The 25,709-nt window shown below is 36.2% G+C and overlaps 1 protein-coding gene across 1 annotated transcript in view; it reads left to right on the top strand.

Annotated features, from left to right (window-relative positions):
* The first annotated feature begins 794 nt into the window (after window positions 1–794).
* CDADC1 (cytidine and dCMP deaminase domain containing 1) overlaps window positions 795–25,709 on the top strand; it is a 38,144-nt gene continuing 13,229 nt past the window's right edge. The window contains exons 1-6 of the mRNA XM_004680248.2: window positions 795–992; window positions 1,725–1,822; window positions 9,336–9,410; window positions 12,588–12,765; window positions 18,371–18,940; window positions 23,711–23,760. Of these exons, the coding sequence (XP_004680305.1) occupies window positions 911–992; window positions 1,725–1,822; window positions 9,336–9,410; window positions 12,588–12,765; window positions 18,371–18,940; window positions 23,711–23,760 (1,053 nt within the window). The 5' untranslated portion in view covers window positions 795–910. The remainder of the gene's footprint in view (window positions 993–1,724; window positions 1,823–9,335; window positions 9,411–12,587; window positions 12,766–18,370; window positions 18,941–23,710; window positions 23,761–25,709) is intronic.

Raw genomic sequence — 25,709 nt, 5'->3', positions numbered from 1 at the left:
TTCTTCACAACAACAGTAAGTAGGCAACCCTTACACTCCCAGACAAGGAAATCATACGCTCCAAGGAAATTTTATTCTGCCCAGCAACAGCTCCAACAACAGGAAGAGCCACAGCCCAGCTAAGAGCCACCATCAGGACTCTTACTCTCCTCCAATGAATTCTTTTTTAGAACAGCCCCTCCCCACGTCCCTTTTATCCTACACAGTAAGCTCCTTGATACTACTATTATTTTGGATTCGATAAGCCTGTGCATAACATACATATATAATTGTAATTCTTCTGGCTATTACCGGATAAATTGTGATAGTAAATCAAATGGCTGTCCTTGGAGTAAGAAATAATAATGAGCTCTGGGGACTTGCTACTTCCTCCTACCTTTCTCATAATCACAGTTTTACATCTTAATGTCTTCATGTGTATAAGGAGAACACCTTTATGGTGGTCTGCTGGCATTAAGTTCCTCAGGACCGTCCAATTTTTGCTAAGAACAAGCAGGGCCGCGGTGCTCCCACCCACTTCGCCCGGCATCCTCACCCATTGCCGGGTACAGAGGAGGCACATTTCCACTTCAACCTCCACTCTGACCAAAACTCAAGTTGCAGTCACCCTATCAGAGTTTGCGCACCCTGAGACTTTCAGCTAAGAGATCTTCCAGTGGCCGTCCTTCAACAAACCCAACGACAAACACCAACTACAGGTCTTACATGACATATCTCACAGCCTTAAACCGCCGCGCGAAGGCCTGGCTTGTATGTCACAGAAGCGCCGGAAGTGGCCGGCCAACTTCTACGTCATCTTGCTGCGCCGATCTGGCAGTTGCTGGGAGGCGGCGAGGGGTGGAGTCGCTGGGGTTAAGATCATGCCTGACAGCGAGAGGTTTCCTGGGCAGCAGAAGCCGCTAGGGTTGGGATGAAAGAAGCAGAGCAAATGCAAAACCTGGAGAGCGCAGGGGCCCGGCGGACAGTGGGCACCCAGACTGGAAGCATGACGGGTGAGTGCCCGGGCCAGTTTCAGCTCCCGCAGCCCTTCGCTCTGCCGGGTACCTCTCCCGCGGTTTAACTCTGAATCCCCTTGTCCGCCCCTTTTCGTCTACGTTTCCGCTCCTGGACGTTTCGTGGGAGCCTGGGTGATTTCCATCCTCGATCGTTGGGACGCTTTCGCCAGGCCCTTCCTAGACTTTGGAAGTCTCTCACACTGTAGCCCTTTCCTTCTCCCACGACCTAGAACTGGGATCCGTGATCGACGAGACTGAAAATACCCAACTCATGCTTAAGGCTTGATTCCCAAATTAACTGTACTCAACGCTTTCTTATATTTCTACTGTTTTAGTAAATATCAAAGATCACTGTATGTATTAGTGTCGTGTTCTAAACATTACCCTTATTGCAGCATCTGATCACAGTCGGAAGAAATGCGTGCTCTACGATGACATCAGATATAAGGACTTTTCATGACTTCTTTTTCAGTTGTACCTATTTTTTTTCCTTGCCGGGTGCAAGAGGGCGCAACTTTGGGCTTTGCAAGGAGCTGGCGAATGTCGCCTGTGAGGTTGAAAACAGCCTCCTTCCAAAAAGCTCTTTGATTCCCTTGATCTCTCTCTAATCCTTTTCTCTGCCTCCTGCCAAAGCAGCTAAGCTAAGTTGCAGCGCTCAAGTGGCAATGAACTTAATTCTTATTTTCATAATTAGTAATAAATTGATGGTGTTTGCCTTCTCTTTTGTAGGTCAAATACCAAGGCTTTCTAAAGTCAACCTTTTCACGCTGCTTAGTCTCTGGATGGAACTCTTCCCAACAGTAGAAGCCCAAAGACAGAAATCTCAGGTATTATTTGTTTCCTCATTTTTTTTTCCATTAGAGAAAATTGGGTTTTGTTGCTCCAGTTTCTGTTACACTTAAACACAAACTCAATAAACCTTAACATGTTCAAAATACTTTTATGGTTTAGTGTGATACTTGTAAACCATAGTTGTAATAGCTCCTCTTTCCAGTCTAAAAATACAGTTTTTCTTTCAGACTTCCACATTTAGCAACATATAATGGTATTTATATGTTGTTTGGTCAATTAGATTTTTGTCTATTCCAAATTATTTAACACTCATTTGTATCCTATTTGTGCTTCATCTAGTTTTTGTTTTTCCCTCTGTCACTGAACTATAAATTTCCTGAAGATAGAAATGATACTTTATTTTATGGGTAGCATCTAATTAATATAGTAGGTAATCTGTGTGTGCTAATTGATTTCTTGTTCCATGTGAGTATTTTTTGGATCTTAAAAGAAGTGATAAAATAGGTTAGCAATGTCTGGTAAGAGTATAATAAGAGTCAGTACATTGGAAGTATGTGCATCTTTTCTTTCTCCTACTCTTGGGGGAGCAAGGTGCTATGTTCTCACCTTCCTCTCCGCATCGTGCCAGGTTTTCACCATTTTACTTTAGTAAGTGTGGAAGTTTAGTGTGTTGTCATTCTCTTTTAGGGAGTCAATGTCATATTATGGAAAATAGCTTAAGTTAAGCATTTAAGACATTTTTGAAAACAAGAAAAAAGGAAAGATGGCTTTTCACCATTCTAGAAACATCACTTTTTTTTTTTTTAAGATTTATTTATTTGTACATACAGAACTGGGGTGCAGGCCAGAGGCTCAGGGGCAGCGAGAGGCCTCACCAGAGACAGAGTGGGGAACAGAACAGGCAGATCGACGAAGCACACTGCTGAGGGGAGCAGCGGGCGGGCCAGGAGAGGTCCGCCACGCCATGCGGTCACCTCCGGGGCAGGCGGGAATCGAACTCATGTGGAAGTGGCCTCAGATTCTCAGTGCTGTGCTCCAACCCGCTGCGCCATCAGGGAGGGCCGGAACATCACTTTTAACATTTGTTACTTAAGTCTTATTTTTTAAAGCACATGTTTTTTTTCTCTCATAAAATTGTAATTATATTTTGCATATGCTTATTAAAATTTCCAACTTGTCAATAATGCAATAGACAGGTTGCCTTAGATTTTCCACAGGAGGACTTTTTGTAATTCCTTAAACTCCCACAGTACACTTACTAGGTCATTCATAACCACTTTCTCTCTTTCCTCTCATACCTTCTTTACTGTGAATGAGGTTGTTGCTTCTCACTGGGGATAAGAAATAAAAGATTTAATCATTGTTTTCCAGTGGGGAGAGAAACGATGTTTAAACAATTAAGATAGAATTAGATGGAAATCTGAAGTATAAAGTTGAAGCAGAGGTATTATGAAGACTGAGCACTAGGCACTACATTGGAAAGTTAAGGATGGTTTCACAGAGAAGTTTGCTTTTGCCCTGAAACATGAAGAATAAAGACCTATTTGCAACCAAAGACTAAAGACCTATTTACAACCAAAGGGACTCTTTTGGAAAAAAAAAAAAAAAAAACGCCAAAGAAAAACTTTAAAGGAGAGAACTTGTGTTCCTCATGTCAGAAGTTGGAAAGAGGGAGGAGAGTAGAAATGAGTTGGGAAAGGTAAAACATAAAAACATTGTGTACCTTGCAAAGGACTTTACATTTTATTCTATAAGTATCAAGATGCAATATTTTAATAGGGAGTTGCAAAATTTACTCTTTTATTAAAAATCTTTTTTAGAGCATTTTTAGATTCACAACAAAATTGAGGAGAAAGTACAGATTTTTCCACAAACCCCCTTCTCCTACACATGAGTAGCCTCCTCCCTTGTCCACATGTCCTCAGAGTAGTATATTTGTTACAGCTGATGAACCTTCATTGTCATGTCATGATTACTCAAAAGTCTAAAGTTTACATTATGGTTTGCTCTGGGTGCTATACATTCTATGGGTATAGACAAATGTATAATGACAGGTTTCCATCATCATGGCATTATTCAGAGTATTTTCATTGCCCTGAAAATTCTCCATGCTCCATTTATTCCTCCCTCTCCCACCTCCACTGATCTTCTTATTGTCTCTAATTTTGTCCTTTCTAGAATGTCATATTGTTGGGAATCTTTTAGTTTATATCCTTTTCACATTGGCTTCTTTCACTTAGTAATATGTTTAACTTTAAGTAACAGGAAAGCCAGGATAGCAGAGAATTGCAATTCAGGGATCATATCCTGAGAATAGACAAAGGTGAGGGCATGTAGAGCTTTTATAGAAAGAAAAAGCAACATGAGTTAGCATGAAGTAAAGGAGTCATAAGACAAAATGGCATTGTGGAAGGGCTTCAAGATAGAAGTGTGTAAATGGGCCCTCCCTGGTGGCACAACAGGGTAAAGCACAACAATGTGAAGCTATCGCAGCCACTGCAGCATGAGTTCGATCCCTGGCCTGGGAGGTAACTCACATGGCACGGCAGTCATCTCCTGAATGGCTCGCTGGTAGCTCCCCTCAGCAGTGTACTTCAAAGTAGGTCTGCCTGTTCTGCTCACCACTCTGTCTCTGGTGAATCCTCTTACCCCTGGCCTATACCCCAGTTCTGTATGCATGAGTGGCTAAATCCTTTAAAAAAAAAGTGTAAACAGTCACTTTTATCAGTCCACTGAAGGTGGATATTCTCATACTTGCTTCTTGGAATGTTATCAGAGGTTTGGTTTCAGTTGAAAGAGGAAAGCAAGTAGTTTTTTTCTATAGTCTACTCTGGTCCTTTTGTAAAAGTACTCAAATGATGTCAACTTTATAGATGGATTTAAGGGTCCTTCATGTCTTTTCATGGCTTGATAGCTCATGTATTGTTAGCACCAAATGAGACACCATTGTCTCAATATATTACTGTTTATCCATTCACCCACTGAGGGAATCTGGGTTGTTTTATGAACACAGCTTTTCAATTATGAACACAGCTTTTCAGTTATGAACACAGCTGCTCTAAATAGTCATATGCAGGTTTTGTCTGACGTAACTTTTCACCTCTTTTGGATAAATACTGAGGAACAGGATTGTGAAGGTTGATAGGTATTTAAGGAAGGTAAAAGGTATATTTAGTTTTATGAAAAATTCCGTCTTCCAAAAAGGTTGTGCTATTTTATATTTGCAGCAAAAATAAAGGAGAGTTTATGTTGTTGAACATCATTGCCAGCATTTGTGTGGTCATTGTTCTAGATTTTAGCCATTCTGCTAGGTAGAATGTGCAATTTCCTGATGACGAAAGATGACAATATGCTTATGTATCATCTTTGGTGAGGTTTCTATGGCCCATTGGTTAGTCTGCTTATTAATTGATTTTGTATTTTGGGTAATAGTCTTTATCAGATGTGTCTTTTGCAAATATTTGCAGTCTGTGGCTGCTCATCCTTGAAGTCGTCTTTTGCAGAGCAGTTTTTAATATTGACGAAATCTAGCTTATCATTGATTTCATTTCTATATCATATCTTTGATTCTCTATCTACAATGTCATTGCTGCCCCAAATCATCTAGGTTTTCTCCTATTTTTTTTAATTGTATTGTTTTTTTACATTACTGTGTGACTTAGGTATAGATTGACACTGTTCAAATATGTGTTGCTGTACCGTACCCACCACCAAAGCACCTATAATCCTCCACCGTAGTCCGTTAGACCACCTCCTACCTGTGCTCCCACCCTGCTTCCTCTTTTGTCCCTCTCCTTGGTTATCTTCTAAGAGTTTAAGAGTTTTACATTTTACATTTAGATATATAGTCCATTTTGAATTAATTTTTGTAAAGGGTAAAGTCTATGTATAGATACATAATCCACTTTTCATGTTGAAATGATATCTCTTGGAGTAGTTTTCTCCTCCAAATATTACTTCAAATGTTACACATTTTTTTCCCTTTTTCTTAACCACTCTCCCAATTACCATCCTTGCTACAAATATTATTAATGACTTTGAGAAAACTCTTCATTTCCTTCATGGTTTTGAAGACTTTCAATCTTTTTACTTGTTGATAATTTAACAATTTTTTAAAAAGTTTTATTTATTTATGCCAGTGCACCATGAGTTCAATACCCGGCCAGGGAAGTGACCCACAGAACTCAGCAGACCTCTCCTGTCTCACCTGCTGCTCCCCTCAGCATTTTATTTCAGTCAGTCTGCCTGTTCTGTTCTCCACTTTGTTGCTGGTGAATATTCTCACTGGCCCCCATCCCCCACACCTCTGGCCTGTATCCCAGTTCTTAATACGTATTTTTTTTTAAAAAGAGCAGCCAGTGGTTTTTAGTTAGCATGCCTGACTTTGATTCCTGGTTCCACCTCTTAGTTACATAAAACCTTGGTTATTTTACCTCTTGTGTCAGCTTCCTCGTTGATAAAGTGAAATGTTACTATAATATGTTATGTGGAGTTTTTATGAGACAAGTTGAGCTAATATTTATAAAGCTCTTAGCTGTGCTCCACATGCTTCACACTCTATGTGGGTATTAATCATCTTGATGATTGCATAGCAGTTTGCTGTTGCCTTAGTATTGAACAGTTAAACTATCTGTAACTTTTATCAGCCTTAATGTATTATTAATTTACAACTTCTCCTAACTATAACTGATCTCTGGGCTTCACTATATTGTGTGGTATTCACTCTATATGACTATTCCTTGCAGGTTGTTCAGCAGAATAGACATAGACTAAAAAGGGTAGAATTTTGAAGATCCCACCCCAAACTAAACAAATGAGTAGAAGAGAAACTATTTGAAAGTTTTGGAATAGAGATCAAGTACTGTTGAAAACAACTATCATTTTAGAAATCTGTCCTGCTGGTTCAGGTTTTTAATTTTAGTTAGGTAATATTTACCTAAATTACCTGCATATTACTTTAATAAAATATGGAACAACCACATTTTCCCCTCATTTTTCTCTATACATAATATATTGTTCCTCTGTTCCAACTTTTTCATCAGTTGGTCCCTTAATTTTAAATAAAAGACCTCACTGTACTTTTTTTTTTTTAAGATTTATTTATGCATACAAGAACTGGAGTTCTTGTATGCAGACGTGTGGGGGTGAGAGGATTCACCAGAGACAGAGTGGGGAGCAGAACAGGTGGGTTGACTGAAATACACTGCTGAGGGAAGCAGTTGGCAAGACAGGAGAGGTCTGCCATGTCACGTGGGTCACTTCCCTGGCCGGGGATTGAACTTGTGCTACAGTGTTTGCGGATAGATTCATAGTGCTGCATTTTAACTTGTTGCACCACCAGGGAGGGCCCTGTACTTTTTCAGAACAGAAGCAACACATAATTGAGACAGTGGATATGAGGTCCAGATCCTAGCTTACTCATTTATTAGCTATGAGACCATGTGTGAATTATTTAATCTCTCTCAGTCAAAATTCCCTCATTGTAAAAGGAAATAACAGGTACTTTGTGAAGTTGTCAGAATTAAATGAGATCATTTAGGAACTGGTACAGTTTGGTCAACAGTTAAGATTCTGTTACTATCACACATGTAATCATTCTCACTACCGTCCATATTGTCACCTTTTTTCACTATCAGTATCATCATTTGTCCATTTCCTGTTCTGTGTGAGTAGCATCCTATTTCACAAGAATGTGGCTTTTCTTGAAAACTTCTCAGCAGTTACTTCTTTTCTAACACCCAGTACTTAGTTCATTAAGACTAAGAGGTCAACATTTAACAAGTTTTCCATTACCATTTTCAAACTTTCTCCAATTTATTACAAGCAGAATTCTGCTAAATCACTCTCTCTTAATCATGTACTTACCTCATAGTCACATTCCTGTGGTCATAAGTCATAAGCTTTAATAATGTTACATTCTGGGCAACCATGTTTATGGCTGGCATATAGCAAGTGTTCAATATTTGTTGACTTACTAAGTGAATAAGTTTGGCAAGTGTTCAGTAAGTATTAGTTGACTTGACAAAGGAATTTGACAGCTGGCTCAAAACTTTATCCTTTAAGTTTTATTTTTACAGGAGACCTATAAACTCCCCTATATTGGTATCCTATTGCTGCCTCAACAAATTACCTCAAAGTTGGTGGCTTTAACCAACATACTTACCTATCTATGACTTTGGCTATCAGAAGTCTGAAATGGGTGTCACTGGGCTAAAATCAAAATATCAGCAAGGCTATAGCTTCTAAGGCTCTAGAGAAGAATCTGTTTTGTTGCTTTTTACAATTTCTAGATGCTGTCCACATTCCATGGTTCATGAGTTCCTTCCTCTTCAAAGAAAGCAATGACAGGCCAAGTCTTCCCAAAATTGCATGATTCTGGCACGGATGCTATCTACCTCTCTCACTTATAAGGAACTTTATGATTATTTTGGGCCCACTGAAAATAATCCAGGATAATCACTCCATCTCAAGGTCAAATGATTAGCAGCCTTAATTATATAATTTTTATCTGCAACTTTAATTCCTTGCCATGTAACATGAACTAGCTCCGAGCTCCAGATATTGGGACAAGAAAGTCTTTGGAAGACAGTTATTCTGCATGTCAGAATAGTTTCTTATCATCAAAATTCCAGTTAATTTACCTGTATTTCCCAGAGTCTATCATAGCAATAGCCACACTCTGGACTTCTGCATTGCTCAAAACCTCCCCAACCCTGAAATCTTAAACTAGAGATTTTTATTTTCTAGCCACAATTTCTAGTACTTCAATATTTTGAAAGATTATGCAGGAGTCATATTATAATAGGTAAATAGTCTGAACATGAACAATTTAAGAAGTCAGTTCAGAATGTCAGTAAGAAGGCCCTCCCTGGTGGCACAATGGGTAAAAGCACTGCACTGTGAGCTCAAGTTTGGTCCCCCACTAAGGGGTGACCCACATGGCCCAGCAGATCTCTCCTGTCTCTTCCACTGCTCCCCTCAGCAGTGTACTTTGTCTGTTCTGCTCCCCATTCTGTCTCTGGTGAATTCTCTTACTGCTCCTGCACCTTTGGCCTGTACCCCAGTTCTGTATGCACAAATAAATAAATCTTAAAAAAAAAAAATTTCATTAAGGAAAAAAAGAATGACCTAAACCTGGGAAAATTAACCTTTAAATAGTAAATATAGAATTAATATTGTATTTTTTTATTGATTAGACATTTTTATGTTCTTATGTTGATGTTCATTTGTGTACACTATTTGATTTCTTCCCTCAGGTGTAGTCCCCCTAAATCTCCCACCACCACTAAACTTCCCACTACCATGTCACCCGTGAACTGTCACCATAGGCCCTTGTGCTCTTCCTTCTCCTCCCACTCTCCTGCTATGTGCCTCAGATCTGTAGTTTGCTTATAAGTTTTGTTCTTTTTTTAGCCCTCTGTTTGCTTTCCCTATATTCCTCCTATAAGTGAAACATGCCATATTTTTTTTACTTTCTCATTTCACTGAGAATAATAATAATGTCTTATGTATTAATCTTTTTGTCCTCTTTCATATGCTTTTAACTAGGAAAAGGAAGAAGGAAAACATGGACCCTTAGACGATAATGAAGAGATGACCAGAGTAGTTAATGATAAAAAGCAGGTGAATTTTTATGATTTTTTAAAAAGACACATATATTTGTAATACAGAGTAAAAAAAGAAAGATATACTACTCAATAAAAGTCCCTCTTATCCTCAAGTTCCAATTTATATTTCCAAGAGTTTCTTATGTATTTTTCTAAAAATTTTCTGTGCATTTACAAGTCTACACTTCCTCCCTATTTTTTTTTTTTGTGTTTGTGTGTGTGTGTGTTTATAGATGGGATTATAATATGCTTCTACATCTTGCTTTTTTTTTTAATTTTCTAATTTAACTCTTGACACCTTTTCATATTAGGTCAGATAAATGGTGTTGAGAAACATTTTGTGGTTCTCCCAAATTATAAAACATACTCTATTTTTGCCAAGAATCAAAGCCCTAAGCTGCTTTTATCCTGGCCATTTTTTGGTGTTTGTTTGCAACAAGCAACCTTGTGAGTTGAGATAATATCTCCCTTTGGGACAAAGAACAAGTTTGCTTACTGTTGCAATAAAACAACAAGATCCCCAGGCTCAGTGTTCCTCTCCTACCATGTAACCGACTTCCTGTCTGGGAAGCCATCTGGGCCCATCTGAATTACCCTGTGGAACTTGTGGGCAAGGGAGCCATCACAAACAGGATGATCAACTGCTTGATAAAGTCCTTTTATCTCTGATCCTGGTGTATCATGTCGTTTAACATCCATCAAATATTAACAGACAAACTTAACTAGCTTGAGAATAGGGTTCAGTCCAAGCCCAGATTTGACAAGATAAACTTTGTTATTTTTAATATTGTATAGTATTTCCTTGTCATCTTAATCTTTTGAGTTTTCCAGAGATTCTGATTCATTGGGTGTGGAGTGGAGACTAAGCTTATATATTTTGAAAATGTTACCTTGATGATTCTGATGTACATTCCTGGAGATTTCGTGATTCGTTCTGAGAGTGAGTCTCTAAAATGCCCAACAATGACATAGAAATAATTTATCTCAGAATATTTAGATGCTTTTAATTATAAGAAAGGCATAGGGGAAGAAATAATCAATCACCACTTAAATAAATGTTAGTTCTTATACAAAAAGATTGCCTTCTTTTGTCTGTATTTTAATATAAACCGGTGAGTAGGATTCATAGAAAACTTGCCAAGATGCAAGTGAAGTAAAGCAAAATTCGAATCCAGAATGGTGATTCACTGCAAAGGTCCAGTTGCAGTAAGTGGAACTAACAAAATTGTATATAACCTAGGCTTTTATTTGTTTTGTTTGTTAAATTTAAGTTTAGGATGGAAAAAATCATTGTCTCAAACTAATATTTTGTGCTTAGCTGAAATCAGAGTGTAAAAAAAGAAGGCATTTTCTGAAATAAAAAGAATTCTGGACCAAGAAAGTGATAAACTTGGCCTAAAAGACTTAATACAAAATAAATTGATGGATATACTTCTTATTTACTAGGGAGCAACTTTTTAAGTCCTTTTTGGTCAAGGTTTCTGATTTTATTTCTTTCTGCTTAAATACTTAGAAAATCTAAAGTTAAAATCATTCAGTTACATTTTTCATTGGTCCCAATTGGTTCAGTTTAATAAAATGATCTCTAGCTCTCAGATATTTTTGATAAAGCCTCATCAGTTCTTTCCCAAAGTGACAAATTTTTGTCTTTGTTTTTTAACTTGCTGGAAACATTCAGAAGTAGATGCTAACATATACTGTACTTCGTATTTGAGGAACATAGAAACTTTCTTTAAGAAATTTTGGGATGGGGAGAGGGAAGGGTCTACAAATTCAAGGTTACTTTAAAACGTATTTTAAAAGCTATCTATCTATGATATATCATTCATACCTTAGCTGTATTTTGGTTATATACCTTGTATAAGAAAGGTTTTTGTATTCCTTTTAAATGTCCACATAGCTTGTAATCTCAGAAAGGGAATTCTAAAAGATCTTCTCTATTCCTTCTCTTTAGACATTTCACAAAATATTAGTCTCCATAGTTTACACATGTGTAAACTATATATTTGTAATGTATATTACAAATATATATACAATATATACAGAGCTTCATAACTGAAGCTTGCCTATTCGAGTTAATATAATTTGATTTTGGTCTGATTTCTAATGGGATTTTAATTCTGTTCTCTTAGGAGTACAATAAATACCCTATTCTTAGTCCAGGTTTCCCTCTCATATTGTAGCACTAGCCTTTAGCCTAAGATTTAGGTTTATGTTTCCTTTCTTCAGAATCTCTTGCTGCAAAAACAACATAGACTATCTTTACCTTGCATGGAACTGACTTTTACTATTTAGTCTTTTATCTGATATTAATATGCACAGACTTTTTTGATTAATATTTATATAAGTTAGGACTCTTAGTTCAAAGTAACAATTCTTACATCTCAGCCAATAGCTAGCCTCTAGGGCTTAAAGCAGGTTCAGCCCAATCCCCACTTATGAGTGGGGTACTGCTAAAATAGCTCAAACTCACCCCCTAGCTTTGTCTTGTCTCCTCCTTTCAGATACCTGAGGGCATGATTCTCTTTTTAAAAGCTTGTTCATATATTTAAAAGGACCTGTTTTTGTTTTTGCCATAAATTTATAAATTTATAATTTATAAATTTGTAGGAGGTGGAACTTAACCATATTAATTAGATTGTCATAATACTAAAAGTTGGTAGAGCCAGTGTTTAGAAAGAAGTTGAGAATTATCTTTATTTTAGACCGTATTTAAAATACTTTAAAATTGAGAAGAGCTTCTGCTTTAGTCTTTCCTTTTACTGTCTTTCAGAAGCTTCTGTAAGTTCTCTGAACTTTGCTTATCCATGTGTGAAATCAGAGGGTTTCCCAGTTTTTTTCTTTGTATCACTTAGAGACTTAACACTAATCCTAGACTGGATGCTTTAAGAATCAAGTCAGTCAGATTGATTTGGCTCTTGCCTATTACTAGGTTAAACTGAATTCATTTTTCACTAGGACAAACTAATAATAACTACATGCTTATCTGGTTGAGTGAACCTTGATTTAGAAAATTTCTGGTACAAAGTCAATGTTAAACATTCAGAAATATCTTCGGAAGTAATGAGAAATGTGCTTTTGTTTAATGTGTTCAGATAAAGATAAGCAAAGCTTTAATTTTCTTAGTATATTGAGATTAATTCATGATATAATTGTTAAGTATTGTAACTGATTATTTTGTATCTCAATATAGGTGAAGAAAACTGGTCTTGTTGTAGTGAAAAACATGAAAATTGTTGGTCTCCACTGTTCTAGTGAAGATTTACATGCTGGGAAAATTGCCGTTATTAAACATGGGTCAAGGCTGAAAAACTGTGATCTTTATTTTTCCAGAAAACCTTGTTCTGCTTGTTTGAAAATGATTGTAAATGGTAAGTGTATAATGGACCAGGCGAGAAAATAACAAAAATAATGAACAACCGTATACCAGAGACATTTTACAGGGGTGGAGTGGGGAATGGGATCAAAAAGGGGGGGGTGGGCAAGTGCACGGGTTTATGGTGATGGCACACGGGTGACATGGTGATGGGAAACCCGTGGGGATTACAATTGAGATGGAAAAAAAAATGTACAAAATGATGTAAAAATAAACTGTAATAAATAGCATTTATCTGAGAGTAATCACTGAGAACAAATTACTTAAACGCAACAGAGGTTATTTAGAAATGTGAGTCTATTTTAGGGAACAGTTAGATATACTGTAATAAGTCAGAAGATACAGATTTTGGTCTCAGCTTTGGCACTAATGTGTTAAATGGCCTTACTGTATTATTAGACTAATTCTAGCTGTTGTTAAAAGATAAAGTGAGGTATATTAAAACTTCTAAGAGTTCATTTGAAGAAAATCTGTTCAAATTAGACTGCATCCAATCTAGCTCATAGGAAGAAGCTGCAAAGAACTGTATAAAGACTTCAGGCAGAAAGGATAAGGACTTTATACTTTGGCGAAAAGTCATTGGTTGAATTAAGGTTACTTTACACTAGCATATGACAGTAACCTTTCAGTTAGGTTACCCAGCTAGTGCTGGCAGTCAGTCAATCCCCTGCTGATAGGTTTAAGATTCCTTTTCAGGGAGTGCTGAAATTATAATTCTAAGTCTCAGTTTAGTAATTGCTTCTCAGCCTTTTGGCTAAGATCAAGTATAAGTATCATTTTAGTGATGCAAGTCTTAGCATAAGAGACTTCATTTTGACTTGTCAGTTTGTTGTTAACACTGCTGAAACAAATATATCCCCAAATTTCTGTGGTTTGCTATGCTAGATATGTATCACCCATGTAATAGTCCATTGCAGGGATTACTGAATGACAGCCCTTCCCCATGAGGTTGATTCATGGGCCTAGACCCTTTCTGTATTGCAGCTACTATATTTTATATAGACACTGTGCTACTGTATTTAGGGTATAAAATTTATATTTGGTTTTCACCCCCTTCCTGGCATGCAGAAGCTAAAACAGGTGATAAAAGGATTGCAACTTTGACCTGATCCCCTCCCCCCACAGCGTTGGAGAGGAGAGCCCAGAGTTTGAGTGCATATTCTAAAAGCTTATGATATTCTCTGTCATTCCTGTGTAATGAAAGCTCCTTAAAACCCAAGAAGACGGGGTTCAGATTGATTCTTGGTGGGAAAAAGGAATATATTTCCTAATCCTTTCCCACAAGTTGTTACTTGAAGCCAAAAATAATAGTATGACATATCAATTCCACCAATTGTGTGAGGCTATAAAAATGATACATGAGATCAAAGGAGAAATAGTAATCCCTGCAAGTTACAAAGGCTGGAATTTAGGCTGAATCTTGTTGGATCCAAGGCAAAAGGAGGGGAAATGTATTTCTGGTCAGGGAAACAGCATATCTGGGATTATTTTGTGAGAAAGCAGGGTTTTGGGAGTCAGTGTTTGAAGTGAAGAATCAGTCTTGGAATAAAAAACAGTGGTAGATGAATTATAATGATAGATTGGAGCGTGAGCGAAGAACTTCAAAAGTCTTGTAACCTTTGGGCTTTCTTTTATAGAACAGAGATTCTAAACTTGTTTTGAGGATGAACTGTTTTTATTTACACCAAATCTTTAATTTGGGGATGTCAGTGTCCTTAAGCTATAAATGGAAGTGATCATATGACATAACTATTTAAAGCAGGTAGTTATGTATGATTTGTATATTGATGATCCTATAGTCTCCTCTTGCACTTAAGAATAGAGAGGATAGTGAACGTGGCCTGTTATTTTTCTGCTTTTCCCAGGTAACTGGACAGATTGGATATTCCTGTTATCACTTGTGTTAATTTACCTATATAATTCCTGTTACAGATTATGAGAAGTCATTAAAGATTTTTGAGCAGAATGTAACATTATTAAAATTACTGATTTTTTTTTTTTATTTAATCAGAACATAAGAGGTTGGGTGCTTGACTTTTGCATTAAGGCAGGACATAAAATAGGATTCTAGTGGTAGCATTGATACCGAAAGGAAAGACTGTGAACATTTTTTGACTTTTCTGTTTTGGAGTCAAGAGAGAGTGAATAAAAGATACTTGTGTTTAACAGAGTTGACTATGCTAAAAGCACTCTTATTAATCTCAGAGGTCAAGAATTAGAAGGACAAATAGGGGAGAGCAAATAACTCACCACTGCTGCTGTCTTCAAATATGCATCTAAACCAAGTGTGAGAAATCAGGAAATATACAATGGAAATGCTTTTTACATTGATGTTAGACCTATAGTTAGATAAAATTGCTAGCTAGATTAAGTTTATATATTCTATCCAAGGAAGGGGCACAGTTTAACCTGATACTATTGTTAAATCTCTGTCAGTTAAAAATTACTATTACCTCATTAACAAAGCAGATGTTTCTAAAGTGCAGTGATTCTCACAGTGTGATTTGTGGACTTCTAGTGGTCCATGAAGTCAATTTTCATAATAATCTTCATTTATGCTAACAGTACCAAAACAGGTGGCAGCAAAGCTCCTGGTGCATGTTAGGAATCAAGGTGGTAGAGTCTTCACACACTTCATGGCCTTGCCCTTGGAGTGGAAACAAAAGGGAAGTGGGAATTAAGAATGCTTTTGAAGCTGGCTTTACTGAAGAGAAAGCTTTTTAAGATTAAAGAACATTGTCAGAAGATCCCAGAAAAGTTTTCATTAGCAGTTAAAAGTTATTCATGCAGAAGTGTATGCAGCAGAACACTACTTTTTTAATTTTATTTGTACTCTTTGGCCTAGGATGTGGGTTTTAAATGGACATTGTACCAATTTCATTAAAATAAACAAAATATTTGTAAAAACCATTAAAAAATGCTTTTGATGAAAGAGCAAAGATTATTTTATGAAATCCTAAACCTTGAAGATAGAAATATTTTAATATTCTATGTGAGAAAATAGGAGGTAGATCCGAAGTACTTTTGTTACAAACTTAAGTAAAAATGTTTGCCTTAAAGGAAACCACTCACTCAGTTGTTTGAGTTATGAACTGACTTATCTACTTTTTTTCATGGTTATGAAAAGAATATAGCTTGTTATAATCACTTACTAACAAACTATATTTATTGACACTTGGCTGTTTGATAGGCATTTTATTAAAAAATGAATGAAGTAAAGCTGTAACTTCCAGGTGTTTATTGCCAATGATAAAATATTGGAACTCTATAAATTTACATGTCTCCCAGTACTTAAAGACTTTTGATGAGATTAGTGATCTACTTTGGTGGTGATATCAATATTACCACCGAATTTTGTGTGTTTGTGTGTGAAATCAGTAGATTTTGGGGGGGGGGGCTATGAAATCAGTAGATTTTTTTCCAAATGACTGATGCATGTATGATGTGGCAAAATCATACACATAAAGAGCCATTCTTAAGTGAAAGCTGTAGTATGACTTCAGTAATAGTATAAAAGTTTGTTGATGTGATTTCAGATTCACATTGTAACTAATCTGTTAAGAAATGATCCCTTGTGAAGTTTTTATGTAGTGTCAAAGAAGCAATCCACAATTATCTGGAATGACTGCTGAAGTACTCCTTTGCAACTACGTATCTGTGTGAGACCAGAAACTTTTTTATATACTTCAATGAAAACAACTTAACACAGCAAAATGAAAGCAGAAGCAGATTTGAGAAACCAGTTGATTCCTATTTAGCCAGACAATACAATTATAGAAATTTCATACAGTGCAACTCTTCTCAACTATTTCATGTTGTTGTTTTGAAACATGTAGTTATTTTTCATTGAAATTATTTATGTTAATGTATATTAGGCTCTTATTGATACTTCTAACTTTTGTATTAATATTCTGATACAGTAAATATCAATAGATATAATCCGTGTACACAAAAGCTGTTTTTGGACCCTCATTAATATTTTAAAGATAAAGAGGTCCTAAAACCAAAATATTTGAGAACCTCTCCAAGCATTTATTGTTCAATGATTATTTGTTCAATGATTAGTCATCATCCCCCTTCTTGATCCAGGAGATGATCAACATAAATGAGATTGACCATCATTGCTAGTACTAGCAGGAAATGAATTATGAGAACTTCAGTACTGGGAAAGTGAAATACATCCAGAGGAAACACGATGATGCTAGCTCACAGTGCTGTAAAGTTGCTTTATAGTATAAGCCATAGTAAGAGTGAAGGGTAGCAGAGTGTTCAAATAAAACTTTTTAGTTCATCTATTATTTTGAAAGAATTATACCCTGTGAGCCATCTGTCTACTTACTTTTGGGAACAATCATTTAAAAAAAAAGTCTCTCTTGGCTAAAATTATGTGAGTTACTAGCAAAGGGATCTTTTTGTTGAAAATATTAATTGATGAATATCCTCAAACTCTACTATAAAGGTACCGCATTGTTCAATCTTAAATACAAATTAAGACATTTTGTTATATATTTTTCACTTTCATTTTCACTTTTGTAAAATTTTCATACCTTTTTGTCACTCCCAAGGCCTTATTCTTGTCAATTTACATGTGCTCTTAATAAATTAAAATCTTCTCTGTATGTTAAAGATTGCTAAGTTATCCTCTGTCACACTGAGAAATGTTCCTCTAGTTTGTTTTTTGTCTTTAATTTTGTGGACTTCAAAAGTTAGTATTATTCCTTTCTTCTCACTGCTGCCCTCACATTTTAATTTCTTTTTGGACATTTTAAATAATTTATCATATGATTTTGTTAAGAAAAGGGCATTAATTTGTTAAACCATTCCCCTATTTTGGTCCTTTAGAATACTTTACACTTTTACTGTTTTAAACAATGTTAATCTAAATACATGAATGCATGAATTTTTTGTTTTTATTTAGACGATTAATATGGCCAACCAGAAGAATAATTCATAGTACAGGTACATTTTTAATATATGGATTGATTGATTAGTTGAGATCAAAACTCTAACAACATAAGGCATTAGCTGTGATATTTCTAAGCAGCCATTTGATTATTCAGGGGTTTGTTTGGGATCACACATAGCAAAGCCAGTAGACACCAAGGAAGATACATGGTAACACATACCTTCCATGAGCTTTCTGGGGGTTGGCAGATTTTTCCTGTTGGGCCAAATAGTAAATTTTTTAGACTTTCATATAATGTTTGCACAGCTACACAGTTCTCAGATCTCCATTGTAGTGCAGAAGCAGCCAGATACTGTGTCAACAAGTAGGTGAGTCTGTTTTCCAATAAAGCTTTATTTATGGTTATTGCACATTGAATTTCATATTATTTTCATGTATTGCCAGATATTCTTTTGAATTTTCCAAATATGTCAAGCTATAAAGCCATCTTCCGCTCAAAGCTTTACAAAAACAGATAATAGGCCAGATTTGGCCTATGAATCACAGTCTGTTCGACTACATTATAAGTGCCTTGGTAGTAGTGTTGATAGTAGTATGTTGAACCATCTAAATATACATCAGTGATGTGGTGAATTTGTCAAGAAAACCTTTATTGTCAGCATGTATCTGATAACTTCCTTTCTTTGCATTTCAGCTGGAGTTAACCGAATTTCATATTGGCCTGCTGATCCAGAAATAAGTTTGCTTACTGAGGCTTCTAATTCTGAAGATGCAAAGTTAGATGCCAAAGCAGTGGAAAGATTGAAGTCAAATAGTCGGGCCCATGTGTGTGTCTTACTGCAGCCTTTGGTGTGTTATATGGTGCAGTTTGTAGAGGAGACCTCTTACAAATGTGATTTTATTCAAAAAATTACAAAAACATTGACGGATGCTAACAATGACTTTTATTCTGAATGTAAACAAGAAAGAATAAAAGAATATGAAATGTTATTTTTGGTTTCAAATGAAGACATGCATAAGCAAATACTGATGACTATAGGTTTGGAGAACCTGTGTGAAAATCCATACTTTAGCAATCTAAGGCAAAACATGAAAGAGCTTATCCTACTTTTGGCCACAGTAGCCTCCAGTGTGCCCAGCTATAAACAGTACGGATTTTACTGTGGCAATACCGAACAGATTAATGAAACTCACAATCAAAGTTTGCCACAAGAAATTGCAAGGCACTGCATGGTTCAGGCCAGGTTATTGGCATATCGAACTGGTGAGTTACATGCTTAGTTCATAAATTGGGACTGATTGGTTGGGTTGTATTTGTCTCAGGCATAAAATGGTGTTCATCTCATCAGTGGTAGAGTTCACTTTCTCTTAGATACTAAAGACTTGCTTTAGTATCTATTAGTGGAACCATTCAGTAAACAACTCTATTAGCAGTTTTAAGATTTCTAGTGACCATATTTTCAGTGCTGCATTTGTAAACCAGGGTCTGATTACTGACTATCTAGGCCATTCTCTGTCTCTTGATTTATTGAAGTCTCCACTAGAAAATGGGACAAAAAGAGAAGGGAGAGAGAACCGTATCATTTATTTTTGTTCATTATTAAATATTTTGTATGTATTCAGTATTTAATAAAAATCTTTAAAATCTTTACAATAAAAGCATGAATTCAAAGTAACTGATGGAATCAAAGTAAAGGAATATTGGCAAATTGTTCCAGTTGCTGGTATGTCTTCAATCAATAAGAAATCAAACATTTTTACTTTAAGTTGTTCATGAGTATGTATGTGAAAAAGGAAAATATTACTTAAAATTTTATTTATTGTGATAAGAGATACATCTGTATTTCCAATTGTAGAACAGTGTTTTTACTCCTTATGAGACAAGGTTTTCAAAGTAGAGTCATCACTTGTTTTAATGAAAATTTAAAATAAGGGGGCAGAAGGGAAATGCAGGCAGGAGAGCAGCAGAGTAAGATTTAATAAGTTGACTGTAGTAGGATTTTAGAAACTCCTAGAAAGAGAGGAAAGAAAATATTCACAAAAGGCCCGTACAGATGCTTCTGGTCTGCAGTATATGCTGTAGAAAGACCACAGGTCAAAGTAATTTCAATAAAATGAAGGTTCTCAACTGGCAACATCACCATGGAATCAGAACCAACAGCAAAAGTTTTGTTAAAAAGTACAAATGCTCAAATTCCAATACAGACCTGCTGACATCCCTAAAGTGTAGCCTAGGCATAAGAATTTTTTAGGTTATGTAAGAGATTCTCATGTTCAAGTTTAATAATCATCAATTCTTAGAAAAGAATTTGACTCTACAGGTGTGATTTATATGACTGCAAACAACCACACTGTCTAAAAGTTCTCCTTAATGTAATTACTTTGTATTGTGAGCTATAACCAACTTTGTAAAGAAGGTTTCTCAAAACCATTCTGGAAGGTCAGAAACAGAAATGGGAACCTGCTGTTAGGGCAATATTCCCCTTCACAAAATAGAATTCACAAGAGTCCAGAGTAAGCGTTAAGCTACAAGATGTGAATCTGCTGATGCAGACACCTCATCATGAGATGTATGATTCTAAAGATTAAAAATGTAGTAATGTGTAAATATAAATGTGCCCATATATCTATAGATATTCCAATTATAAATTTATCCACTATTTCTGTGCAGTTTTATTCACAAAGCTGTGCTTCTGCCCTTGATGGACAACCTTAGAGATTTTCAAGGTTAATTTTTTGACCATGCATGACAGTTTTGCCTAGAACCCAAATCTTGAATAGGCCGCAGCTCCTGAATTCTCCTGTTCTGTAAGCTTTTCCAGGGAAGAGAATGTCTTCATCATCATCTCCTTCTTAGCACTAAGGAGAGTGTGTTGAATGGATAAAGATGACTTTTTATATCCAGTATAAATGGTCCAGGGCCCCTTATCCAAAATTTTTGGAGCCAAATGAAAAAGAATTCAGAATTTTTCAAATTTTAGAAAAAGCCTAATGCATAATTATGTGTTACACCACACTCCCTAGGAGTTCTGGAGCAGTACCTTGAAGTCAAACATATTTACATATGGAGTAAAATACATAAATACTTGCCCTAAATATTCAGTCAGGCCTGGCCACAAAATAAGTGTATTTGATTGTCAAAAACTTAGTACAGGGGATTTTAGATAAGGACTTTTGAATTTGTGTTCTTTATTGATAATAAAATAGCAACAATTTATTGAGCAGGTATAGAACTAGGACAAATAGTTCTAACACTGAAAACAATCCCACTCCTGAGAGAATGTGCCTCTGATAACTCAGATTTTTAATTTTACACTATTCAGTTTACTTTGATGACTTTTTTCACTAATTTATAGGTGAAGAAACCACTGATTAAACCATTTTATTTAAAAGTATACAGATGATTAAAATGAATTCCAAAATCTTTGAAGTAGAATTCTAAAGGGAATTGGAAATAAGTGCTTAAGAATTGCTTTTTGAAAAATAAATGATGTCCATAGAGGTATTATTGAAAGTATGTTTCTAGGATACTTTAGGGTAGCAAAAAAAGAAGTGATAACGTTTGTGTATAGTTCAGGACAAAAGAGGTCTTCATATCTTCCTCTGCTGGTTTAAATGTCTCTTTGGCTTCCTGTTTTCCATTAGACTAGTTACTTTCCAAAATTGAGGATTATGCCCTTCTCCAGAACCACAATTTTTGATGATGGAAAGTTAAGAGTAGCCAAGAAAGTCACCTTTCAAATCCTAACTCCCTGGTTCTCAATTTCTAGTATGCCTGCAAGTCAGGGATACTCACAAGAAATGCAAATTCCTGAGCCCTGCCCCCTTCAGCCAGGAGTCTGTTTTTCACTAGCATCCAGTGATGCACATAGTTTATAGGCCACTAATGGAGAAATCCTGGGCTGACCGCACAATAGGAGCTAAAATAATCATGCCTGAGTTCCAGAACCAATGGATCAAGTCTTATCTGGATTTCAGTAATAAAAAGAAGGGTCTTAGATATTTGACTAGGTGATTGAAAATTGACTTTTCTTCTAATGTAAACAGAGAAGAACCCTGTCAATCACATGGTCATGAGGTATCTTTTAAAATTACAAACATTAAGGAATTTTTAATTACCCTCCAATATCTGCCATCCAAACTGGGGGCTGAGTTAAATCTACCCCATCTAACATAGATGAACTTTATTCTTATTTAAGACATATGGTAAAGAATAGTCTCTTGTTGAAACTAAACCTAAGAAGTACAATTGCATGTTATGGACAATCGCATTTCCCCTCCTGACAAGGTTCAGTCTGCCCCTAAAGAAAAACAGTAAGAATGGCTCCTGAAACAAAAACAAACAACAACAAAAAAGAACATACTTACCATTGGAGGTAAGTGTATGAAGAACTTCCATTTTAGTTTCTTATTTTTCAGTTTCAGACTTATGAGCACATTAAGAATCATTGTATCTACAGTAAAAGGTTCTGTTTTGCAGGCAAATATAATCTTTAAAACTTGCTTCTTGCTTTAGAAATAGGCAAGACAATTCTTTTCTCCCAGTGTTATATATAGTCTGAATGTCTTGAGAGGAGAAAAATTTGTTTACACCAAAGTCCCGTTCATGATTTTTCCACACAAAAGAGGTCACTTTGTTCGCAGCACCATGTTCATTTCCTTCGTAGCACAGTAGAGTTATTGACATCTATTCCTGTTTCTGTCTTCCTCTTGCATAAGGCTCTAAGTTTCATGAATACGGTGACTTCCATTTCTCCCACCACTGTATACTCGGGCATTCAACAAAGGGGAACTTTGTTAGGAAATTTTTAATGTCAAGGGGACATGTAGAAAAAAGGCATGTAGGGTGAGTCTGCAGAGCTAAAGTTTTGTGATTTCTTTGCTTATACATCTAGAAAAGGAAATTCACCTGTTTTGCCTTTAGGGTAAAAATGAGATAATGGGTAAAATAAGTTATATATATGCTTTGTAATGTGATTTTGAAAGCATGAGCTTGCTTATACTGAAGAAGGGGAATTTCATTAGTATAATTTTTTTAAAGATTCACTTATTTATTAGGTATCCTGGCTTTTAATGCATACATACATAGAATAGTTTTCTTTTTGTACTTTTATTAGAAAGTATTTTGACATACTTTTATGTTATGGAGTTATAGAAAACATTTAAAAAAGGAAAAGTTAAAAATTTTATCTTTGGAAGGTCTAACTTTTAGGATGCTGCAAGGTGAAGTCACAGATTTATTTAATTCTCACCAACATGAAAATTCCCTAAAGTAAGTTCACAGATGATTATTGCTTTCTCTGTATAAACTACATACATAACTACATTACTCCCTTGTAATGTAAATACTAAATTGTCATAATTACTGTTTAATTGTTTTAGATTTCAAACTTACTCTTCCAAAGGAAGAGTCAACCCTTAAATATGTAGAATTTTGGGTTAAAAGCTTAAGAGCTGTCTGTTTCAGATTAATGTTTTAAGAGGTATAGCTTTACTGGTTGCAGAGGCTCTAATCTTATGCTTACACTTTCTGTCACGTTATTTAGAAATGAGTAGCATGTCACTAACTTCACATTCTTTGCCCCCTCTGGGTAAACTGTGATGGTCAGAGAATGGATGTTTTGTTTAAGTCAAAACCCCATTCATGAACTTTCCAGCATTATCTGAAAGTCCCTAAAGATTTTTTATGTTTGTATTGTGTTTGAACATTTTTCTTGGCAAGAACATTTGCACAAAGTGTATTTTCCATAAGTTGTAATAGAGAATCAACTAAATTGTGGCTTTGAAGTGACAGCGCCATTTAATAATATCTACATGCAGATCATGTGGGACTGGGCTGGTAGTAACACTGTTTGGTGGCTAGTTTCCATATTCCTTGCTTGCTGCAAATATTTCATACTTTTCTATAATTAACAAAGATGTCAGGCCTTCTGTTACATTTAGTTTGTTTCAATAATTTTTTTTTTATTTGGGGGAAGATGTGTTTTAGAGACTAAGAAGTCATTGATTTTTACTAAATGACTTTCTCTTTCAGAGGATCATAAAACAGGAGTTGGAGCAGTTATTTGGGCAGAAGGAAAATCTGTAAGTTTTAAAATAATTTATTGAACATTTTACCTTGATTTTGCTTAACCATAATTCGATCATTAAGTGCATTACACCTTATTGGCCCATTGAGATTAATCCTATATATTGGTGCATTATTAAATTTAGTGAACATTTGCAACAGTTTTGTGGATAATATCACTCATTTAGCAAACATTTACTAAACACTTTCTACAGGGCGTAGGAACTGTAATGCCATGAGTACATAAAGGGCAGGAAACCTTCACTCTATTTGGAGAAAATGAGTAAAATATTCTTAGCCTTGAAGAATTGTAACTGAAAGACCAGAATTTGAGCCACCTGTCACCACCAAATGCCAAGAAAGTAGAGACAGAAATTGAAACTTTAAGGTGACTTTTGAGACAGGCAGCAATCTGGCAGGCAGCAATCTGGAAGATGGGGGAGCTGAAGTTGGGGAGGGGTTAACACTCTGAAGAAATAGCCTTAAAATTTCATTTCCAGCTGGTTATTTATAGTGAGATGGACAAAGACAGTTCAGCAGCAAGCAGGCCTTGACTGCTGCCAGGAGCCTGCAATGTCCACCCCCAGACCTCCTGTTCCCCTCCTGGACACCTGGCCTAGAGTGTCCCATTATCCTGAGGCTGCTCTTCAGATAGCGCTGGCTCCCTGCACTCCTCCAGACGTGTCCTTGAGCTGGAAAATGAACTCAGAGCACACAGGCCATAAACAATGTGTGTGCAGATTTCCTACTGAAACAGGCACTTGGCACTTCACCCTGGAGTTCTTGGCCTCCTCAGACCTCAGAAGGTACAAGGAGCTAGTGGCCACATTGACAGCAGGAACAGACCAAGTGGGATATGCACAGCAAAGGTTATTGAGGCAAGGCAAAGCAAACTATTTGCAGCAAAAGCAGCCAAGCAAAGCTTCTGTTGCCAGGAGGGGATGCAAATGAGTTGCCATCAATGGGATTCAGGAGGCTGCTTTTATCCTTTGGGGTTTTTATCGTTTTTGTTTTCTCTTTTGATGAACAGTTTCACATTTTTTGATTCTTTGGGGTGCTATTTCTGGCCTTGATCTGTCACTGCACACTGGCCGTCCATGCCACTATTTCCCTTAGTGCCATTATCTCCCTTGGCCCTGCTTCCCTCTCCCTGCAGCTGTCTCCTGACCTTGGTCATTCCCTTTCTCACTACTATCCCATGCATCGTGTCTTCCCCATCTCCTCTCCCTCCCTTCCTCCTCCCCACTCCCCACCTCCCAAGTCGGGACATTCCTGTGTGTTTATATGAATATTCAGCAGCCTTTTGTCTTCACATCTAGTTCTCAACTACTTTGTGGACAATTTAAGTCTCCACATGAATTATATGGAACATGAGAAAGTCACTAGACATGAGTTTGGAGTCAAACAAACTGGCCTGAATTCTGGCTTTTATTTACTAACTTTGTAACCCTGAGAAAGTTGGTGTTTGTCTACCTCAGTTCCCTTATCAGTAGGACAGAAATAATAATATTGCTATATTCTAGATGGTGAAGATTGAATGAATGAAATAATACATGCAAAACTTAGAAGGATATTTGACATTTATTAATAGTAAATACTCCTAATATGCCATTGATCAGGGAAAATAAAAAAAGAGCCACTTAGGTATGAAGTTCTGTATTATAGACATAGAGGCACAAAAAACAGTGAAAAGTAAAAGAAAGCGCAATTTTAACTTTCCAACTGTATCACAAAAGCACATTTTTTTTACAAAGCACATTTTTAATTCAACAACAGAAATATTCTTTGTAAAATACTTTTAGAATTTTTTGTCTTGCTAACCAGTAAAACACAAAGAGAATATTAGAAATTAATCATTTGTTGAGTACATATTATGTATCTTTACAGGATAGAAAACAGGCATAAAGTGTGGTTTCTGTTCTCCAGGATCTTTGATAACTCTCTGAGAAAAGGATGACTGAATCAA

The sequence above is a fragment of the Condylura cristata genome, unplaced genomic scaffold, assembly GCF_000260355.1.
Source record: "Condylura cristata isolate star-nosed mole 26May11 unplaced genomic scaffold, ConCri1.0 scaffold00010, whole genome shotgun sequence".
NCBI classification, from domain to species: domain Eukaryota; kingdom Metazoa; phylum Chordata; class Mammalia; order Eulipotyphla; family Talpidae; genus Condylura; species Condylura cristata.
This window is presented reverse-complemented; position numbering and strand designations above follow the sequence as displayed.